Raw genomic sequence first — 21,804 nt, forward strand, 5'->3', positions numbered from 1 at the left:
TAATTTTGTATTAAATAGTAATAAAGTCTATGTTGTAATAAAGTGTTTCATTAGAAAATTCTGATTATCTCTTCATTATGGCACCTGTTAGTGAGTATATTGGGTAGCAAATGAACATCTTGTTCTTAAAGTGTGTTAGAAGGAGGAAAAATGGGCAAGCTTAAGAATTTGCGTGAGTTTGACAAGAAACAGATTGTGATGTCTGGATGACTGGGTCAGAGCATCTCCAAAACTGAAGCTTTTGTGGGATGATCCCGGTCTGCAGTAGTCAGTATCTCTTAAAAGTGCTCCAAGGAAGGAACAGTGGTGAACCCGCAACAGGGTCATAGGAGGCCATGGCTCATTGATGCATGTGGGGAGCGATGGCTGGTCCATGTGGTTCGATCCAACAGACAAGCGCCTGTAGTTCAAAAAAGAAGTTAATGATGTTAATGCTCGATGAGTCGGAACTGTTTTGGCAGCAAAAGGGGACCAACACAATATTAGACAGGTGGTCATAAAATTATGACTGATTAGTGGCCATCTGGTTGGTGTGTGTGTGTGTGTATATATGTAAAAAAAAAAAAAACATTGTTCCAATGGCACATATGAATGCAAGTTAACTAAGTAACAAATATTTCAAATATTTGCTACAAATCATAAAGTCTTCCGAACCTTTTATGAGGGTGATGGTTTAAATCTAATCTAATTGCTTTGATATAACTTCAATTTTAAAAATAAAAACACTATTAAATCATCTTTCTGATTATCTCCAAGAACTATTGCAACTATTGTCTCCATTATCTGACAGTAGGAAACTGTAGTTCATACAGGAAGTGAGATCAGAAGGATCATATATATATATATATATATATATATATATATATATATATATTTTCTCATGTTACATTTGCTTTGTTTAAAACATTTTGTCAACTTATTATTCATAACTTAATCTTCTTCCAGAAGGTGGAAGGTCACCTCGTTACCACATCATCCTAGAAGAGATATCACAGCAGCAACAGGAACAGGAAGAAGGTCATGTCAGAAACATCTGACAGAAAATTTCCTGTTTGTTCACCAAAACAGAATATCAGGCGTCATATGAACAAAATGCTGTGCCCACAGTGACTAGCACATGATGGGAAGAAGGAAATTCCAATTACATGTTTTTCTACATTATTTCCTGATTCACATCATTTTTTATTTAAATATATAATGTACCTACTAACCTTCTGTGTTTATTTCTTATAGAAATACATTTGTATCTAATTGTCAAGGCTAATTACGTTTAAGGGGGAAAAATCCTTTGGCAAACTCAATTTCATGAGTCATGATATACTTATTTTGGGTCACGAATAAATATCTCATTCAAGATTCAAGACTTTTTTGTCATAAACATAGATAAACAGAATACAACTTTGAAATGTAAATATCTCACTTATATTTGATTGTAACAGACACTAACAATTTACTTACTACCTGGGGAACAAATGGAACCAGGATGCAGCAGGTTTCTTCCTTATGCCACCAGCTTGCTCATTAGGAACAAACTTAAACTTGTAAAGAAGAATCTTATTGATTCTTTCTTACCACATTATCTGTGTAAATCTGCTTTGAAAAGTGCTATAAAAAAAAAATAATTTAATTGAACTATGTGCTGCTTTGGACAATGTTTTTCAGGGAAATCTTGGGTCCAGCCATCCATGTGGATAATACTTTGACACATGCCACCTACCTAAGCATTATTACAGACCAGGGAATAGACTCTTTAATGGGAAAATGGTAAGAAATGGTATTCCCTGATGGCTGTGGCCTCTTTTAGCAGAATAATGTGCCCTGCTACAAAGGTTTAGGAATGGTTTGAGGAGCACAACAACGAGTTTGTGGTGTTGACTTGGCCACCCAATTTCCCAGATCTCAATCTATCTCACAACTTATGGGACTTAGATCTAATAGATCTTAGATATGGTAATATCTTGGTGCCAGATACCACAGCACACCTTCAATGGTTGAGTCCATCATGCCTTGACAGATCAGGGCTGTTTGTGCAGCTAAAGGTGGACCAACAAAATATTGGACAAGTTGTCATAATGTTATACCTAATCGATATATATATATATATATATATATATATATATATATATATATATATATATATATATATATATATATATATATATATATATATATATATATATATATATATATATATATATATATATATATATATATATATATATATATATATATATATATATATATATATATATATATATATATATATATATATTTAAAATAAATTTTTTGAACATAATTGGTCATTTTCTAAAAACATAAATATATTACCAAAAATCAATAATTGTCATTTTATTAGTCATGCTATTTATTTCATATTTTTGTTTGTTTGTTTGTTTGTTTGTTTATTAAAAGCCATTAAGGGGTCCTCTCCTGTACAGCATGACAGTTCTTCACTCAGTTCCGGTTTTGTTTTGCAAAATAAAATAATAATAATAATAATAATAATAATAATAATAATAATAATATATGTTATTTTTTTAAACATGTTATCCCCATAAAAGAAATTCAGTATTCACTATAAAAATTAGACTGGAAGAGTGTAGTAGTTGCAGAATGATGTATATGTTATAAACTTTTGATCAGTCTTGGTCTCACTTGAATCAATGAAAGAGCACTCGCTTTATGTCTGCAAACCCGGAACTGACTCAGTTGCCTAGGCAACGATCTAGCAAATACCATCACAAAATGGTAAATACTTTGACAAATATTTTAAAAACGGGTCCTATGTTTTGTTGGTGTTGGTAATATATAACTAACCCAATAAAATAAACTGTAATTTCTGATTAAACATTATGATTTAAAAAAAGCTGCTAGTCTCCATTGCGCATGCGCGGGTGTGACACCAGCAGCTCCTCTGTGGCCGTTGAGTGTGGGAGAGACAGACCGAGAGAAAGAAGTTACCACAAGTCTCTTTAGGAAAAATAAGGCTTTTTTGATTATTTTTATTCAGTTTTAACCCTTTAGCTGTCTCGCTATGTTTTAACTCTTCATGTTCTGCCTAAGTGAGGACCGTGAGAGAGTTTCTCGGGGGGTGAACCGCTAGTCTGCCTGCTAGCTAGCTTAGCAAAACTTTGTGAAAAAATGCCGCCTTTACCATGCAGGTAAGACCGGAGTGTGTCCGTCCTTCTGTCTAATAACGCGTCAGAAAGTGTTCATATGGAAAAACAATGGCGCAAACTACAAGGGTGTTTAATGTCATTGTATACTTTGCTTCGTAGCCGGTTAGCTGTGTGTGGGCTGACTTCCAGATAAACAGAGCACTGCTTTACTGACCAAGTAAGAAAGAAAGAAGCATCTTGTACAGATTAAGGCATCTTGCCCACAATTTTTATAATCCACTTATTCTCTATTATATTTTCTCTTATTCTTCTTACCTACTCTATCAGATAGGGCACTATATATAATTACTAGATAATATAAACATTGATCAGTGCTTGGGTAAATAAAAATGACTGAATCCATTCCAAATGTTTAGAAAATGAATATCAGTTTTATGTATGTGTGTGTGTGTGTGTGTGTGTGTGTGTGTGTGTGTGTGTGTGTGTGTAAGATCACTCAATTTAAACCAAGAAGAAGAAAATTCAAATTGTTTCCCTCACGTTCTGGACACTAAGAACACTAACACACTTGTTCTGCTCAAATACCTGACCGTTAATAGACACGTGTGAGATTTGTATTACTTCTGCACTGACATGCCCACTCTACACCTCTTTCAGATTTTCCTCGCCAATGGATGTGTAGTCGAGTCATTAAGGAATGTTTTAGTTAGTATTTAATACATCGTCTTAAGTCGGCCACTTCGGTTGGACGATAGACTGTCCCAGATAAAATTGTGATTAACATGTTTTTGTTATTTTAAGACTGTTTTCTTTTATGCCCTTGATGTGATGATCTAATGTAAATAGCATGAACCCATACAAAGATCAATGAACTGCATTTTATGAACAGTGGACTGGGTTTTTATTCTCAAAAAATGTTTTATAAATCAATCGAATAAACTCACTATCAAAACAATTTTTCTACCAAATCAGAAATCAAGCATTAAATATTATGCATTTGGCACACATTTTATATATATATATATATATATATATATATATATATATATATATATGAGAGAGGGAGAGAGAGTGTGAGTGAGTGTCTTTCATCGCTGGATGAAGTAATTAACCCACTAGTGAAGCGCTTCAGTTTGACGGGTTTATACACTGTTAAGCTTTAGCTCACACAAGCTGGTTGGTCTCCAACATTATTGACTATAACTGGGGTATCCAAAACACTCAAATTATTGTTTTCTCTTTTTTGTTTGTTTCAGATTTTTCATCTTTAAAAAGTTTTTTCCAACAGTATGTTTTAATTCCAATTGGCCCAATTTATTCCTTCATCTTAAATTCGAATGTGCAGTTTTTGTTTCTTTTTTTTTTATTTCTGTTGATTGTTATGCCACACTGAGGCACAGTTTGAAGGCGGTCTGAACAGGTTTTGCTAAAGGTGTGTTGAAATTTACTGGCCTTGAATCCAGTAAAATGGCTGCCTGGGAAGAACAGCATAATATTTTTAGAATCAAACCATTGCAATACAGTGCTTCATCAGAGAGGATTAAATACCAATGTGTAATATATCAATACAATAATTTATCAGATATTTGTGTTACAGCTTTAGAAATTCAGAAAGTTGTCCTATCTGTTCACAGTGGCACAGGTCAAACCCAGTCATTTGAAATGTTAAAACACAGACAATACACAATAAGTTACTGGAAGTCCTGCGTAAATGTTTGATCACCATAATTCGTGAATGAGTGTCAGCGCATCCTGGATTTGCTCAAGCCGGATATTTTATTTAGTGTTTTATAACCTCTTAAGCACTAAACTGTGGCGTGTCTCGCGTTGTAATTATCTTTTATTTATATTAAGACATGAGAAACACAGAACTTGAGATAATGTACACAATGTATTTGCCTGCCTTTCCTTGAGCAGTAACTACTATGTAATTAAGTACATTAATAATCTGTGTATCAACAACCTCCAGATTTAATAAAGTTGCTTTGTAAGATGTACTCCTGTAACAGTCATCCAAATCAATCCAAAAAGTTTAGAAGAAACAGGAAGTTGTACCTGGATTAGAAAAATATGGTGTCAGAATTTATTTGACTAGTCTACATCTAAAACCGTGATATTCTCCATTGAGGTGTGTCCAAGTTGTGAGACTGGGTGATACAAATGTACATCCTGCATTGCTGTTATTTCAAGTATTTGCAAGTATTTCATTGATATAACGTTTTCTAAATTAGAAGTTGGGGTAGTTGTGGTAGAAGTTCTCATGGAAATTTGACCGTTTTGCTTCATGCAATTTTGTAAGTTCATGCTTTTTTACATGTCATCGGGAACTAGACGTGCTTTCTTCGGGTCGGGTGCTTTTTGTTATTAAATAAACAAATGACAGGAAAGGCTAGAGTGTTGTCTTTACTGCGATTGTACGGTGCAGAGTTTCCTCTCTTGCTGTCGTGACCTTAAAGAGTTAAGCCTCGTTTACAAAGGCACTCTGTTTGGTTTTGAAGGAGGCCCACTCAAAGACTGTGTACTTCATACACACACACACACACACACACACACACACACACACACACACACACACACGTTCACTTGCTCACTCACTCAATCACTTACTGTGTGTGCATTTTATTTTAAATTTTTTATTTTAAGTTAAGACCATTTTTTTCACCAAGTGAGTCATGGCTCACTATTATACTTCCTGATCCTTTCCAGTTCTTCATCATATATTGTTCAGATATTTTTGTGTTTAAAAACTCAAGGATTTAAGAATGGCCATCATTATGAGAAACATGTAACTTCTTGGAGCCCTTAGAATACAGCAGCTCTTATTCTGCCTTCATACTGGGAGAGTCCTTATCTCCGATCTCAGTATCTTGAACTATAGTTTGAAACACATTGCGGAGATTAGGTGGTAATAGATGTGTCAGGGGCTGTAATTCCTGGACATTATGAAGGGCTGTATTCGAAGTCACCACATGGTCAAATGATATAAACTTCTATGTGGTAATGCAAACGTTATATATTGTGTTTTTCTTTTTAAATGTCTTTGTTTATCTTTTTTTTTTTGTCTCACCAGGCATTGATAAATTGTAAATGAAGGACAGGCAGTATATATACGTCCAGGCTATACATTTCTATGTGATTTAGTGTATGTTCTTCATATAGACAGATTTCTGCTCCATATGGAGTTTTGTTAAACAAACATTATCCTTTGGTAGGTATTCTAATGTCAACACTGTAACCATATTGAATATGAGCACACTTATTATATGGCACCAGAGAATACATTTATTCGGATACATGTTGAGTTACGTGGTCGTTTTTTCAGCCTTCAGTTGTCTAGTGTTAAAGAATTTGTGACTAATGTAGCCTTAGATTCCTGCTCTTTGCCTGACAGAAGGAGAGAGCCAGCTGTGGTGATGTGCATTCTTAGATGCCTTTCTGCTCAGCACGGTTGTAAAGAGCGGTTTTGCACTGCATGCATACAGTACAGTGTGTTGGTGCATGCAGAGGGCCCCAAAAGCATTTGATATTTGACTTCACTTTAAGAGTAGCTGAGAATTTGGGTTTATTTATGTGGGCAAATGTGCTGAACCCTGCTGATGGGATCATGTTTTGGAGTAAGATGGAAATTCTGCTGAAAGAGGCAGTTGTGTAGTTGAATGTTGTCTTTATGTACCTTGAGTGTGAAGTGTCTGCCGGCGGCTAGGAAAGTAAACATGAGTCTGAAATACCGTGTGTGTATTTGCAGTGTGTGTCCTATCCTGCTGCTGTGTCTCTGTACGCCTGTGGTGGCTGACATTGGGGAAACTCTGCTCCTGGAAGGCTGGCAGGATGTCTGGGTTTTCCGTTTTTTCCTCAACATTCTGGGCTATAGCACCATCATCATCCCTGGATATCTCCTGATTCGCTACTTCAAGAGGATTAACTATATTGAGACAGGTGTGCTCAGTAATCCTTGTCCTTTTACTAATAATTATGTAAGTAAGTAAGTGATGGCAAAAACATATGATCACATTAAGAGGTCACTTTTGCTTTAATAGTGATTTGGTGAGATTTGGCTTTTTGTCATTTATGTTGGTTACTATGGTTCCTAAATGCTATTCACTTTTGTTGTTTTGCAGGTCGAGGGGTCTGTTTTCCAATTATAAAAGCATGTGTGTTTGGAAGTGACTCTAAATCAACGCTGCTGGATGATGTACCTGAGACACCCAGAAACGAGTCCACTTCTTCAACACGACAAGCCGTCAAACTTATTTTTTGTGCTGCAGGACTCCAGGTAAGTGTGAGATGCTCACTGACATTTAAATTAACCTTTATTGTTTTTTGTTTTTTTTGTTTTTTTTACATTTGTGCTGCTTTAAATGATTGTAGTAGTTTATGTATATACATTAGAGCTGTAATGGTACACAAAATTCACGGTTCGGTACGTACCTCGGTTTTTAAGCCATTTAGGGAGAAGAAATGCAACAAAATTGCATTGCAAACGCAGTTTATTATTATTAACATTTGTGGTGATCAGCATATTTTTAAAACAATTTTAAATAAAATGGTTAAATTGGTTAACATAATGTATAAAATAATATTGTATAATATTTTATAAAACATAAAATAAAACACACCAAATTATGCAATACACGTTTTATAATATTGATTAAATTGTGTAATAAATAAAATTGGCACAAATTAAATTGATTAAATAAAATGTAATAAATTGATCAATAAAATTAAGTAGTTTACATTTGTTAGAGCCCATTTGGTTAATAAAGATGTGTGTGTGTGTTTTAGATTTAATGTTACATTTTCTAAAGATATGCTCTACTTCACTAGTTCAGCATATTTTAACAAATGTCTTCATTCCTTCCATCCTCCATCCATTCACTCATTCGATATGTGGAATTTTCTTTTAAGTGAAATTGTTGAAGCTGGACATAAAACGCTCCTAAAGAGCTAGCCCATAGAGCCTTAGCTGCTAGGAACTTCCTGGTTAGCAGCCAATGCTAGCACTATGGATTCTTTACCGTCTTCATGCATGACCAGAAACAGATCTTATTTCCTGTACGGAGTGAGTAGCCGCAGTGACTGTTCGCTAACTCTAGTTACAGTCTCCCTGCAATAAATTCTAAGTTGTTTCTCTTTAAGAAAAAAAAAGTAAAAATCCAAAGTAAAAATCAAGTTAATTATAAGAATTCTATAGTTATTTATTCAGTTTATAATTTGTTTTTGTGTCTCAGGGCTCGTACTTGACGTGGGGTGTGCTGCAGGAGCGAGTGATGACTCGTTCCTACGGAGCCACTGAAAATGGGGAAAACGGCGAGCGATTCACAGACTCTCAGTTTCTGGTGTTTATGAACCGCATCCTGGCTCTTACAGTGTCCGGCCTTTGCTGCGTCCTATTTAAACAGCCCAGGCACACGGCACCCATGTACAAGTACTCGTTTGCCTCCATCTCTAACATCCTGAGCAGCTGGTGTCAGTATGAAGCCCTCAAATACATCAGCTTCCCTACACAGGTAATGTTCAGTGACTATACATGCTAGGCCTCTGCCAATGATAGTTAATTGAATTACCATAACAAGTGATAGCAATTGTTTAAACTTGGAAATGTGTTTACTGCTGTGTTTTAAGGTTAACTATTATTTTATCATTTTGGTTTTTTGCCCAGACACTAATATTCCCCGTTCTGAGGAACAAAATCCCTTGTTGATGAGAGAAATAATAGGCCAGATTAGTTACAGATGACAGGAAGGTTGCAGTAACTCAAATGGCCACTCCTATACAACTGTGCCGAACAGAAAAGCATCTCAATGCACAGTATATCAATCACTAAATCTTAATCAGCACTAACATCAGTTTTCACTCTCTCAGTCAAGAACAGTGATATGAAGCTACATTAGGTACAGGATGACTAAGATTTACAGTGGAAGATTGGAAGAATATCATGTACTCTTGTTTACTCTTATTGCTGCTGGTCTCTGAGAGCTACCAAACTAAATATATTAAAGCACTACAATTACAAAGTTTTCAAGTCTACTCCGGTGAATCGTGATTTATTCCAAATCAGTCAGATGGCATAAATCTATATACCCAGCCTGCCTTGTGCATGTGGTTTAAATGATTTGGGATTTTTTTTTGTTTGTTTTTCGAGTGCACACTTTGCTCTTTCAAATCAATCAAGCATGCCAGTCTATCTAAATATTGTGGCTGCCAATGTGCATCACTTAATGATGTCATTTCAGCTATCTTGCACCGATCACCTACTTCTAGAAAGTTAATGCACGATATCACAAACTTGACACTGAAAGTGTTACAGTGACCTCCCTAGTATCTTTGTGAAGGGCTAGAATGGGAGAGTCACGACATGAATGCACCTCTGACAATCCTATACCAGTTATGCGAGGCAGTCATGTCATTGTGTACCAGAATATCAAAAGAGTTATTTAAATCATCTTACCATGACAAAGCCTTATGGAATTCGCAAATGATTCATTTAATTAGGGAAATGTCAAAATGTCTAGTATGCCGAGCTGAACTTCCCTGACCTATCTTTGATTGTGTGGAGACAAGACGAATAAATCTCCTTTAATATGAGCCACATTTAAAATAAATGGCAGTAACATGCAACCTGAGCATTAAGAGCTACAGATCTTTTACATTTATCCATAAAATCTATAAAAGAAATTCCATTCACCTGTGGACTTGGACACACCTTCTTCAGATATATTATTCATCTTAAACTACAGTTTTCTCTGAAACTTAGCCAGGTCTATGAAACTTACACAGTGTCTTAGCTATTGGATAAATTGGTCTGTTAATCTTGCAAGGTGACTAATATACAGGTAGTCGTCCACTTACAACCTATGCAACATAGGACCATTCGACTTTACGACCACAATCGCTAGCCGCAGCGTACGTTATTTTTTTTTACCATCTTCCGGCATCATTTTTCACAGCACTGTACATAAAGCCTACTCTACTTACGACCAAATCGTCTTACGACTGATTTGTCGGTCCCAATTGTGGTCGTAAGTCGACGACTACCTGTAAAAAATAAAAACAAAAAGGTCAAAATATTTATAGCCACTGTAATAATGTTCCCCTTATGTCTTATGCCTTATGTATTTTATTGTGGGTTTCCTTTGACCATTAAACAACTCTTGTTTTCTGTAACTTTTACCATACTGCCAGGAAACGATTGTATTCAATAACAAGGGATTTTTTTAATAATGTCATTTGAATGTGTTTTTAAGGGTTTTTCTGTCTCCTGTAAAGCTGAAATCTCTTGTATAGTAATGTATATTGCCCTGATGCTAACATGGTTAAACTTAATAAACAAACAAACAATTTCCATTGTGTATCCAAATGAAAAGGCAGTGGGAGGTTATGAGAGACAATTGCAGGGTGTACAGTATGTTAAAAGTGAGTACACCCCCTCACATTTTATTAAATGTTCTCAAGGGACAATACACTATAAATGTTCATATATTTTAGTCACTGTACAGCTTGTATAGCAATACAAATTTACTGTTCTTTAAAAATAACATACAGCCATTATTATAATCAAAATAACTGGCAACAAAAGTAAGTACACCCTAAGTGAACATGTCAAAACAAGTGTTAATATTTTGTGTAAACACCGTTGTTATCTACCACTGCCTTAATCCTCCTGGGTGTGGAATTCACCAGAGCTGCACAGGTTGTCGCTGGGATCCTCTTCCACTCCTCTTGACACTTGGCGCTTCTCCACCTTCCGCTTGAGAATCCCTCACAGGTGCTCAATAGGGTTCAGGTCTGGAGACATACTTAGCCACTCCATCACCTTCAGCAAAGCATGGCAGTTGTCATCTTGTTGTGTTGTGTTTGGGGCCGTTATTATGTTGGAAAAATGCGACCCAGTTTCTGAAGGGAGGGCATCATGTTCTGCTTCACAGTACATGTTGGAATCCATGTTTCTCTCAATGAACAGCAGCTCCCCAGTAACAGAAGCAATCCTGCAGCCCCAGACCATGATGCTACCACCACCATGCTTGACTGTATTTTCTTGGTACACCTCACCATAGCGTCAGAACACATGCTGAAGACCATCTGAGCCAAACAAGTTTATGTTGAGCAACAATTTTAATTCTCAAATCCTCAGAGAGTCTTCGCCATGAGATGCCAGGTTGAACGTCCAGTGTTCATTGTTCAGAGAATTGTACTCAAAACACCAAATTTTAACTGCTTCTTACACAAGATACACAGATTTGCACGTCCTGTCAAGCAGACATGATGAATAAGGCATGGATTTGCACGGATAAACCGTACAGCTGTTATCACTTAGGGTGCACTCACTTTTGTTGCCAGCTATTTCAACAATAATGAGTGTATGTTTAGATATTTTCAGAGGACAGTAAATCTGTAGTGCTATACAAGCTGCACATTGACTAAAATATCACCCAGGTTTCATTTCTATAGTATGGTCCCATGAGAAGATTTGCTAAAATGTGACCTCACTTTTGTGAAATACTGTATGTGCCACGGGGTTAGTAACTTAAATCTTTTGCTTAGAGGTCTAATGTGTATCTGTATGCATTTACATTTATGGCATTTGGCAGACGCTCTTATCCAGAGCGACTTACATTCATCTCAATCTTACAACTGAGCAGCTACGGGGTTAAAGGCCTTGACCAGGGCCCTGGAAGTGTCTAAACTACCATCTCCCAATTAAAATATACAGTATAAAAAATAGCAGTGTTTCTATGCATGTTAACAGCCTGTATTTAACACAAACTCTCTTTCTGATGTTCTAGGTGTTGGCTAAAGCCTCTAAAGTCATTCCTGTAATGCTGATGGGTAAACTGGTGTCACACAAGAGCTATGAATACTGGGAATATTTTACAGCTGTGCTGATCTCAGTGGGTGTGAGTATGTTCCTTTTGTCGAGCTCAACCAGTACCAAGCACGCAACCATCACGACTTTCTCCGGCATTATCATACTGGCCGGCTACATCATGTTCGACAGCTTTACCTCCAACTGGCAGGACGAACTTTTCCGCCACAAGATGTCCTCTGTGCAAATGATGTTTGGCGTTAACCTGTTCTCCTGCCTGCTAACGGTGGGCTCTCTTTTGGAGACGGGTGCTCTGTTCGACTCGCTGGCATTCATGAACCGCCACGGAGAATTTGCAGCTCACGCCGCTCTGCTGTCACTCTGCTCCGCTTTCGGTCAGCTCTTCATCTTCTACACCATCGCACAGTTTGGAGCCGCGGTTTTCACCATCATTATGACACTGCGCCAGGCCATCGCTATCCTGCTGTCCTGCCTCCTCTACGGCCATGCTATCTCAGCAACAGGAAGCTTTGGGCTGGCTGTGGTGTTCTTTGCACTCTTTCTCCGTGTCTATGCACGCAGCCGAGTGAAAAAGAGCAGCAAGAGAGCAGCACAGGCTCCATTACAGAAGGTCTAGATGAAGGACAGTTATAAACCAACCACGTTATTTGTGGTTTTGCTTCCTCTATTTTCTTGTGTGTGTGTGTGTGTGTGTGTGTGTGTGTGTGTGTTTCTTGGGTGCGTGTCTGGGTGTGTTTCACAGATCTTTGTTTCTACTCTGTATATGAAAAAAGGTACCGAAAAGGGTAACAATCGTTCTCTCTTTTCTTTTCTTTTTTTTTTTTTTTTTCTTTTTTTTTTTTTTTTGAATAAATGGAAGTCAGCATTACTGACTAAAAGAAACATTCATCATTTTTCATGTGTTGGAAATGTGTGTGTTTGAGGGTTCTGTTTTTGCTGAGCCAATATTTGGTCTTGGTGTGATGAAATTGGATTTGTTCCATTAGATGTGTGATATTTCTGTCTGTCCTTGTTACTAAATTAGCATGAATGCTTGCTTTTAGTATTCTTATTTATAGTTTTTAACCTTATGGACCACCAAACTGCCCAAGTCATTTTTAACATTTTCAGAATTCATTGTTTTTAAACTATAAGCTATTTGAGGTTGATCAAACTTGTTTGCTTACATACGAAAATTCCTCAGTGTTTTTGATGGGCAATACATTGGATGCATGGAGTCAAGGGGATTAAATTAAACCTTGTCACCTCCTCTTGCTTTCAAACTTCTCTAAATCTATTTCAATTTACCTGTTTTTTTTTTTTTTCCTTTTTCCAAAGGTCTGTTTTTAAGTATTTTCTACCCTTATATAAGATGATTGGAGTTAGTACTGAGACTTCTTCAGCAACAGACCACGAGTGCCTACTGAATTATAAACTAGGTTTTTCTGTCATGATCAGGAACAGATGATCTGTAATCACAGACTTGGAACGAGCATTGGGCATGTGCTCATCGTTAATTATGTGGCATTGTTTAGTACTCACTCTATGGGTGTCCTTTCAAGTATCATCACTTTCCCCTAGGTTACATTGACAGGAGATAATTGACCACTGTCCTGGGAGACCTCATTTGGAGTTGCAACCTTCTTAGCCAGAATGAGTAGCAAATTTTAACCTTAACATGCGGCTCATTCAGATCAGGTACAGATCATTGTAGTAATTTAGTTAATTTGAATGTTGTCATTTTAATTTCTCACGGATGAGAAGGTACTAATGGCTAAGAAGAAACACTTTTACCATGTTGATTCTGGCTGAATAGAAATGCAAAAAATAAATAGCTTTGGTACTTATACATATTATTCTATATTTATTATTTAGCATTTAAAAGATTAGCTAGTTGTTCTTATATGAAAGCACATGGCTACATTTTTTTTTTTTTTAAAGAAACTCTTGTTCTATTTTTACTCATCTGGTGCATTAAGGATATTTCCCAAAATCTTGATTCATTGTTGAGCATTCAGAATATTCATTAAAACAGCCAGGATCGACATTGGCTACATTTGCACATAATTTGATTAAATGGTCATATTGTAAAACGTTTTCTCAAGTTCTGTCCTGTTTTTGCAGTGCTCCACATATTTTAAGACAGTGTTGCTGGCTTTCTTGTACTGGGTGTCCCAAACAGGATACTGATTATAAGTGGACAAATTCAAAATTCATCGGTCAAATTTAAGACGAGGAGGGGTTCAAAAGAAGATAGTCTTCTTTTTCCCATGTATCTGTAGGCTTGACAGAGTTTGCAAATTCATAGCAGAACTTCTTTTGTTGCATGTACACCCACTCACTTCTCTGGAGCTGATCACCTGGTCCTGTCCCTTCAAAACCTTAGAGACTAAGCTGCAATGTGGAGTGTAATTGATTTCAGATTCATAGTTCTCCTCTTGCTATGAAGTGTGTGTGTGTCTGTGTGTATTACTTACAGTATGAGTACACTCCTCACATTTAAGCAACCGTTTTAGTATATTCTCAAGGGACAAAACTATAAAAAAATGCAACTTGGATATATTTTAGAGTAGTCAGTGTGCAGCTTGAATGGCAGTACAGATTTACTGTCCTCTAAAAATAACTCAACATACAGCCATTATTGTCTAAAAAACTGTCCCCAAAGTGTCAATATTTTGTGTGAGCATCATTGTTATGTAGCCCTGCCTTAATCCTTCTAGGTATGGAATTCCCCAGAGCTGCACAGGTTGTTGCTGGGATCCTTTTCCATGCCTCCATAATGACATCAAGGAGATGCTGGATGGTTGACACCTGGTGCTTCCTCATCTTTAGCTTGAGGATCCCCCACAGGTGCTCAATAGGGTTCAGGTCTGGAGACATACTTAGCCACTTCATCACCTTGTGTTTATTTAGAGTGTTAGGGGTCATTTTCATGTTGAAAAATTCCCGTTTAACTGTTTCTGAAGGGAGGGCATCATGTTCTGCTTCAGAATGTCACAGTACATGTCTACACAATACATGTACAGCTGTTGTCACTTAAGGTGTACTCACTTTTGTTGCTAGTTATTTTGACAATAATGGCTGTGTGCCGAATAATTTTCAGATGACAGTAAATCTATACTGCTGTACAAGCTAAAAAGTTACTAGAAATGAAACTTGGATATATTTTATAGTATTACCCCCTACTAAATATGCTAAAATGGTCGCTGAAATGTGACTGATGTGCTCACTTTGGTGTTTAAATGTTCAGTATCAAACAGCCAGTCCTTGTGGGGAAACCAGCCTTCCACTATGTATCTAGGACACACAAAAAAACGGTTGCCTTGGCAGAGTAATTACTGAATTATAGATGAAGGATATGTGTGTATTAAAAATAAATAAATCAATTTCAATTTGTAACTAATACTACCAGTTACAATTACAATCCTAGTGTTTTTTTCTTTTTACTTTTATTTGTTGTCGTCAGTGTGTTTTACATACTCTAGACACACAAACTTTGCTTTATGTTTTTTTTTACTGAAACTAGTGCAAAATGTGCAGTTGTCACAGCTATCTGGAAACTTAGAAAAAGTCGGAGAAAGGAAAGCCAGCACCCAGTCCATTAGTAACAACAATGAGCACTGTACTATAGGTATTATGTACGTTATACATTTTCTCCGATTTTTATGAGTAAACAATTGCCTAACCTATTAGATACTTCTAGAAATGCTTGCATTTTTTTCCTTTATGCCTATTTAAGCAATTAAAGGAAAAAAAGACAAGTACAGAACAGAATCAACACTGCATTTGATTTTTGAGTAACACTAATGTTTGTACAGTATGTGATGCTAACGAACGTGAGGTGAGGAATCTGTGAATAAAGCGGTTCCTTTCAGTGGCTGTTCTGCATGCAGTAATGATTAGCCAAGTCAATGATGGTGAAATGTTTCGAGCATGTGTATAGACACACCAGTTAGACACTACAGTGGAGCTTTCCACGGTTTAAAAAAGAAAGAGAACCATTTGTATTGTCTCTGTCTAATCATGTGATAACTAGAATAATCAGGACAGTACATAAGGTGTGTTTCTACAAAAAGAACTGCAAGCCACATAGCAGGTTAAACACCGGGGTGTCTGCAGGTGTAGCTATCCGTTAATTAAAGGGTGTTTATTTTCAAATCAAGGATGTTTTTCCTTATGTGTGATTTAAAAACTCTTTTTTTGGGTACAGTAATGAGCTTTTGGGTTAATGATTATTCCAACTACACAAACAATATCAGTTTTTATATATATATATATATATATATATATATATATATATATATATATATATATATATATATATATATATATAATTAGTTTGGTACTATAATGTACTTTATAATAAAAAAATACAAAATACACATTATATTTACTCAGATTTGTTGTACAATTGAAGATTCAAGATGAATTGTACACTAGTCTGTAAATGATCGGATTAGTTGAAGAAATTTTGTTTGTTTCTGCCGCATGTGACGTTTTTTTAAGCGTAAATAGTTTTCCTGGCCTTTTAATATCGTTATTAGTTTATTTACTGAAATCTTTTTTTTTTGATAGCTTCATAGACTGCTATGCAAATTAAAAGGACATTGGGCAGATATTTTTACAGCAAATTTACCAAACAGATTATAAAGAGATGTTTGAGCCGTGGTGTTTGAATCATTGATCATTTGTGTTTCTGTGAGGCTTCTCTCCAGGAGAGAGACCGTATTTATGTAATTGCTGAGCAGGTGAATGTGTTTTTCTTTATAATTTTTTTTCCCCTATAGGTTTTCTTTAATCATTCACATAGAGGTCATGAGAAATAAGAAAGGAATGCAATCTAACTAATGTATTCTGTTTATACTTTTTTATGGATGTATTAATTATATGTTCGCCAGATTAAATTCATTTGAATACTTGAAAAAATCTGTCCATTTTTATTGCAGCAGTAAAAGCAAACTTACATGTCTGATGTTGGCTGTTAACATGTGTAATAATCTACACTATTAGAAGCATGAACAACATTTTAGTCCAATTGATTGTTTAATAAGAGATAAAACTTGGAAGGCAGTTCACGGAATCATCAAGTTTTCCACAAATACAATGTATAGTAAATGTATAACCCCAATTCCAAAGAGCACACTGTGTCAAATGTAAATAAAAACAATGCAATGATTTGCAAATCTCATAAACCATATTGTATTCGCACTAGAACATATCAAATGTTTAAACAAAGTATATATACACCATTTTAAAGAAAAAGGTAGTTTTGATTTTTGATATCTGCCTCAGGTCTTAAAAAAGCTGGGACAGGGCCATGTTTACATTTCACTGTGCGGCATCAAGTCTTCTTACTATATAAATCTGGGAACTGTGGAGACCAGTTGTTGAAGTTTTGAGAGGAGAATGTTGTCCCATATGTGTCTGGTACAGGATTCTATTTGCTTAACTGTTCTGGGTGTCCTTTGTTGTATTTTTCATTTAATGACGTTTGTCACAAATGTTTTCAAATGGTGAAATGTCTAGACTTCCGGCAGGCCAGTTCACCACCCGGACTCGTGCTATTGTAATAGATGCAGTGTGCAGTTAGCATTATTTTGGTCAAATATGCAAGCACTTCCCTGAAAAAGATGTTTTCTGGATGGGGGCATTTGTTACTCTAAAGCCTGTATATACCATTCAGTATTGATGGAGTCTTTCCAAGCCAGATGATCCCTCTCCTCTTTAGTCCCGAGGACGTGGTGTCCATGGTTTCCAAAAAGAAATTCAAATTTCTAATCAATTTCAACACTTTGCCTTAGAACATTTTAAATGAGCTTTGGTTTAAAGAGAATGGTGGCGTTTCTGGATTTTAACGAATGCCTTCTTCTTAGCATTAAATTGAACCTGCTTTTGTGGATGACATGACAGTGTGTTCACAGACAATGATTTCTGGAGGTGTTTATTAGCCCATGAAATGATTCCTAATACAGAATCATGACTGTTGTAAATGCAGTGCCCCCTGAGGGTCTGAAGATCATGGGCATCCATGATATAGCTTTACACTCTTATCCCTTGTGCTTAAAGATTTCTCCATATTCTTATGATGATATTATGTACTGTAAATGATGAGATATTCAACTGTGTTGCAATTTAATATTGAACATTATTTTGAAATTGTTTCGCAATGTGTAGTCACAGTCTTACACAGATTGGTGAAGTTCTGCCCATCTTTAATTTTAAGAGACACTGTGTCACTGCTCAACTGTTGAATTGAAAAAAAAATTTGAGACATGTTGCAGCCATCAAATACAAATTGGCTTGTTTTTACTTCAAAATGGTGCATTTATCTATTTTAAACATCTGATGTCTTTTCTGTTTTCTATGTGAGTCAAGTTGTGGTTTATGATATTTGCAATTCATTGAATTCTGTTTGTATTTACATTGTACACAGTGTAAACTTTTTGTATTTGGAGTTGTATAAACCTCCAAAAGAAATAGTTTATCGTTCAGTCAAAATGCTTTCTGAGAAGACCAGTGATACAGGGTTTTTTTTTCTTGCTCATTAAATGGTTGAATTCCCATAAAGCATTACATTGTAGGTACTTGTATCAATTCTTCATGACCGTTAGAATGATTCACAACCAGCTTTTACATTAACCTGTGAAAATCTCTCCTTCAATCAGGGATATAGCAAATAAAAACCAATGAATAAGGATTACAAACTTAACACTTCACCGCCTACATGTTCCCAATTCTCTTACCAGCTAAACCCACATGCTGCACTCTTTTTAGTAATGCAAATGAGGTGTTTTTTCCTTCTGTCAACAGGTGACTGGCAGCTAAAGAACCCTGATCTGTGGGGTTTTACAGAAATACACAATACAAATTGGCAAATCTTTAATACATTTTTAAATGTTGCTATAGTTCCCTTTGTCTTGATTTAGTTCCTCTGCACATTTTAGTCTTTTTCCTGGTCTAACACACTTTATTCTTGATTTAATTAGATGAGTAACCAGATAAAACACTGAAATGTACCAGTTGAACCTGTTGAATGAAGGTGTTTGCATCATGACAATAATTTTTATGAAATTAAAGAAGTCACCAGATTAGATTATACTTTTAGATAAGTGCATACTTCCTTACACTAGTCACCACTATTTTAAAATGATTAGCATGTTGATTATTTAATGCAAAATTTCATACGTGTGGAAAAAAAGAATCCATATTTAAATACATTCTGTGTGGAATGAGTGAGTTTAAATGTTGTACCTTTGGTTATTATATTTATGTATATTAGGGCTGTCTATAGATAAATATTTTAATCACTATTAATCGCACGATTGTCACGAGTAAACTAGTCTTTAACGCAACTTAATTTCACATTTGTATCTGTTCTAATTGTACCTTAAATAATAATAATAATATAAATAACCTTACAATAATAGTTTTCACATTGTTAATACACTAATTGTACTACTAATTGTAACATGCTAATATTAATTGAGCCCTTTATTAATTATTCTATATAAGATTATTTTACACTCTGTAAATTTTGTTTTATATATTTAATTGCAGAAATGGCATTGTAATAATGTGTATTGCATTGGAGGTTTTAATTTCGCTTCTTTTCTATTGTTAATAAAAAATGATCAAACAGAAGTACACGCTGCATTAATTGCACGTTGATCAAAATCTGTTCCATTAAAATGCGTAAAAAAAAGCGTTCATTTTGAAAGCCCTAGTGTGTGTGTGTGTGTGTGTGTGTATGTGTATATACAGTGGTGTGAAAAAGTGTTTGCCCCCTTCCTGATTTCTTATTTTTTTGCATATTTGTCACACTTTAATGTTTCAGATCATCAAACTAATTTCAATATTACTAAATGATAACACAAGTGAACACAACATGCAGTTTTTAAGGTTTTTATTATTGAAGGAAAACAAAATCCAAAACTACATGGCCCTGTGTGAAAAAGTGTTTGCCCCCCTGTTAAAACTGTGGTTTATCACACCTGAGTTGAATTTCTCCAGCCACACCCAGGCCTGATTACTGCCACACCTGTTCACAATCAAGAAATCTCTTAAATAGGACCTGCCTGACAAAGTGAAGTAGACCAAAAGATCCTCAAAAGCTAGACATCATGCCGAGATCCATAGAAATTCTGAAATAAATAAGAAAGAAAGTAATTGAGATCTATCAGTCTGGAAAAGGTTATAAAGCCATTTCTAAAACTTTGGGACTCCACTGAACCACAGTGAGAGCCATTATTTACACATGGCAAAAACATGGAACACCTTCCCAGGAGTGGCCGCCCGATCAAAATTACCTCAAGAGCACAGCAACGACTCATCCAAGAGGTCACAAAAGACCCCACAACAACATCCAAAGTACTGCAGCCTCACTTGCCTCCGTTTAAATCAGTGTTCATGACTCCACCATAAGAAAGAGACTGGTCAAAAAGACGAAAACCACTGCTGAGCAAAAAGAACATAAAGGCTTGTCTTTTTTTTTTTTTTTTTGCCAGAAAACATCTTAATGAACTTGAATTGAACTTAAAGGTGTGTGTCCCATTAAGTCTGGTGTAAAAGTAACACTGCATTTCAGAAAAAGAACATCATACCAACAGTAAAATATGGTGGTGGTAGTGTGATGATCTGGGGCTGTTTTGCTGCTTCAGGACCTGGAAGACTGGCTGTGATGAATGGAACCATGAATTCTGCTGTTTACCAAAAAATCCTGAAGAAGAATGTCCGGCCATCTGTTTGTGACCTCAAGCTGAAGCAAACTTGGGTTCTTCAGCAGGACAATGATGCAAAACACACCAGCAAGTCCACCTCTGAATAGCTGAAGAAAATCAAAATGTAAACTTTGGAGTGGCCTAATCAAAGTCCTGACCTGAATCCTATTGAGATGCTGTGGCATGACCTTAAAAAGGCGGTTCATGCTCAAAAACTCTCCAATGTGGCTGAACTACAACATTTCTGCATAGATGAATGGAGCAAAATTCCTCCGCAGTGCTGTAGTTATCTATCCAGCACAGACTCATTGCTAGTTATCACAAACGCTTGATTGCAGTGTTTCTGCTAAGGGTGGCCCGATCAGTTTCAGGCCCTCTAGATTTAGGCGGCAGACCCTTTTTCACACAGGGCCATGTAATTTTGGATTTTGTTTTCCCTCAATACTAAAAACCTTCATTTAAAAACTGCATGTTGTGTTCACTTGTTATCTTTTACTAATATTTAAATTAATTTGATGATCTGAAACATTAATGTGTGAAAAACATATAAAAAAAATAAGAAATCAGGAAGGGGGCAAACACTTTTTCACATCACTGTATATAGTTTCACACGTTCTCTCCATGTGTGGCTTTCCTCTGGGTTCTCCAGTTGTCTTCTGCTTACCAGAAGTCATGTGGTTAAGCTGCTAGTTGACAATAGACTGATATTCCTACCCAGGTTATGTTCACACTTTGTGATCCTGGAAAGAGCTCTGGAAAATGTGCTTACTGGACATGAAAGAATAAATAAGTGTATGCCTTCTTTTCTACAGCATTGCGGATGGCAGTTTTTTAATCTAGTTTAACTTTTCATGCCCTAAATAACCAGGTGTAGACTGTAAATAGCTCGAGATCTTAATGAGGCATATTCGTGAAGCAATAAATGAATTAGAGCAGTGTTGCTGGGAAACTTGCAAGCTTGCAAAATTGAGGTAACTTGTTTTAATTTGCTATAGTACTTGGGCAATGTTGTAACAGGGAAAGATGGAAAACACTACTAAATGAACACATTTTCATCATTGTCTTGCACTCAACTGTAGCATACGATTTCTGTAGAGACGTTTGTAGTAATTGTAAGTACAACAGCAGCCGCCGGCGTAATTACAGTATGAACTGCATTAACTGT

The 21,804-nt window shown here is 36.0% G+C and overlaps 1 protein-coding gene across 2 annotated transcripts; it reads left to right on the forward strand.

Annotated features, from left to right (window-relative positions):
* Positions 1-2,903: 2,903 nt before the first annotated feature.
* Positions 2,904-13,192, forward strand: slc35b2 (solute carrier family 35 member B2). Of its 2 annotated transcripts, XM_046836890.1 has the most exons (5): positions 2,904-3,161; positions 6,865-7,055; positions 7,238-7,392; positions 8,348-8,626; positions 11,903-13,192. In XM_046836890.1, the coding sequence occupies exons 1-5, from the start codon at positions 3,142-3,144 to the stop codon at positions 12,557-12,559; spliced, it is 1,302 nt and encodes a 433-aa protein (XP_046692846.1). In that variant the 5' UTR covers positions 2,904-3,141; the 3' UTR covers positions 12,560-13,192. The 2 variants fall into 2 exon arrangements, with proteins under 2 accessions (XP_046692846.1, XP_046692847.1); XM_046836891.1 differs by lacking the exons at positions 2,904-3,161; positions 6,865-7,055; positions 7,238-7,392 and adding an exon at positions 7,963-8,178.
* Positions 13,193-21,804: the final 8,612 nt, after the last annotated feature.

The sequence above is a fragment of the Silurus meridionalis genome, chromosome 23 (genome assembly GCF_014805685.1).
Source record: "Silurus meridionalis isolate SWU-2019-XX chromosome 23, ASM1480568v1, whole genome shotgun sequence".
Taxonomy (NCBI): domain Eukaryota; kingdom Metazoa; phylum Chordata; class Actinopteri; order Siluriformes; family Siluridae; genus Silurus; species Silurus meridionalis.

Coding starts and splice junctions, on each gene's coding strand:
- slc35b2 (XM_046836890.1), top strand. CDS start 3,142: ATGCCGCCTTTACCATGCAG. Junction 7,393..8,347: donor TTTGTGCTGCAGGACTCCAG/GTAAGTGTGAGA, acceptor TTTGTGTCTCAG/GGCTCGTACTTGACGTGGGG. Junction 8,627..11,902: donor ACATCAGCTTCCCTACACAG/GTAATGTTCAGT, acceptor CTGATGTTCTAG/GTGTTGGCTAAAGCCTCTAA.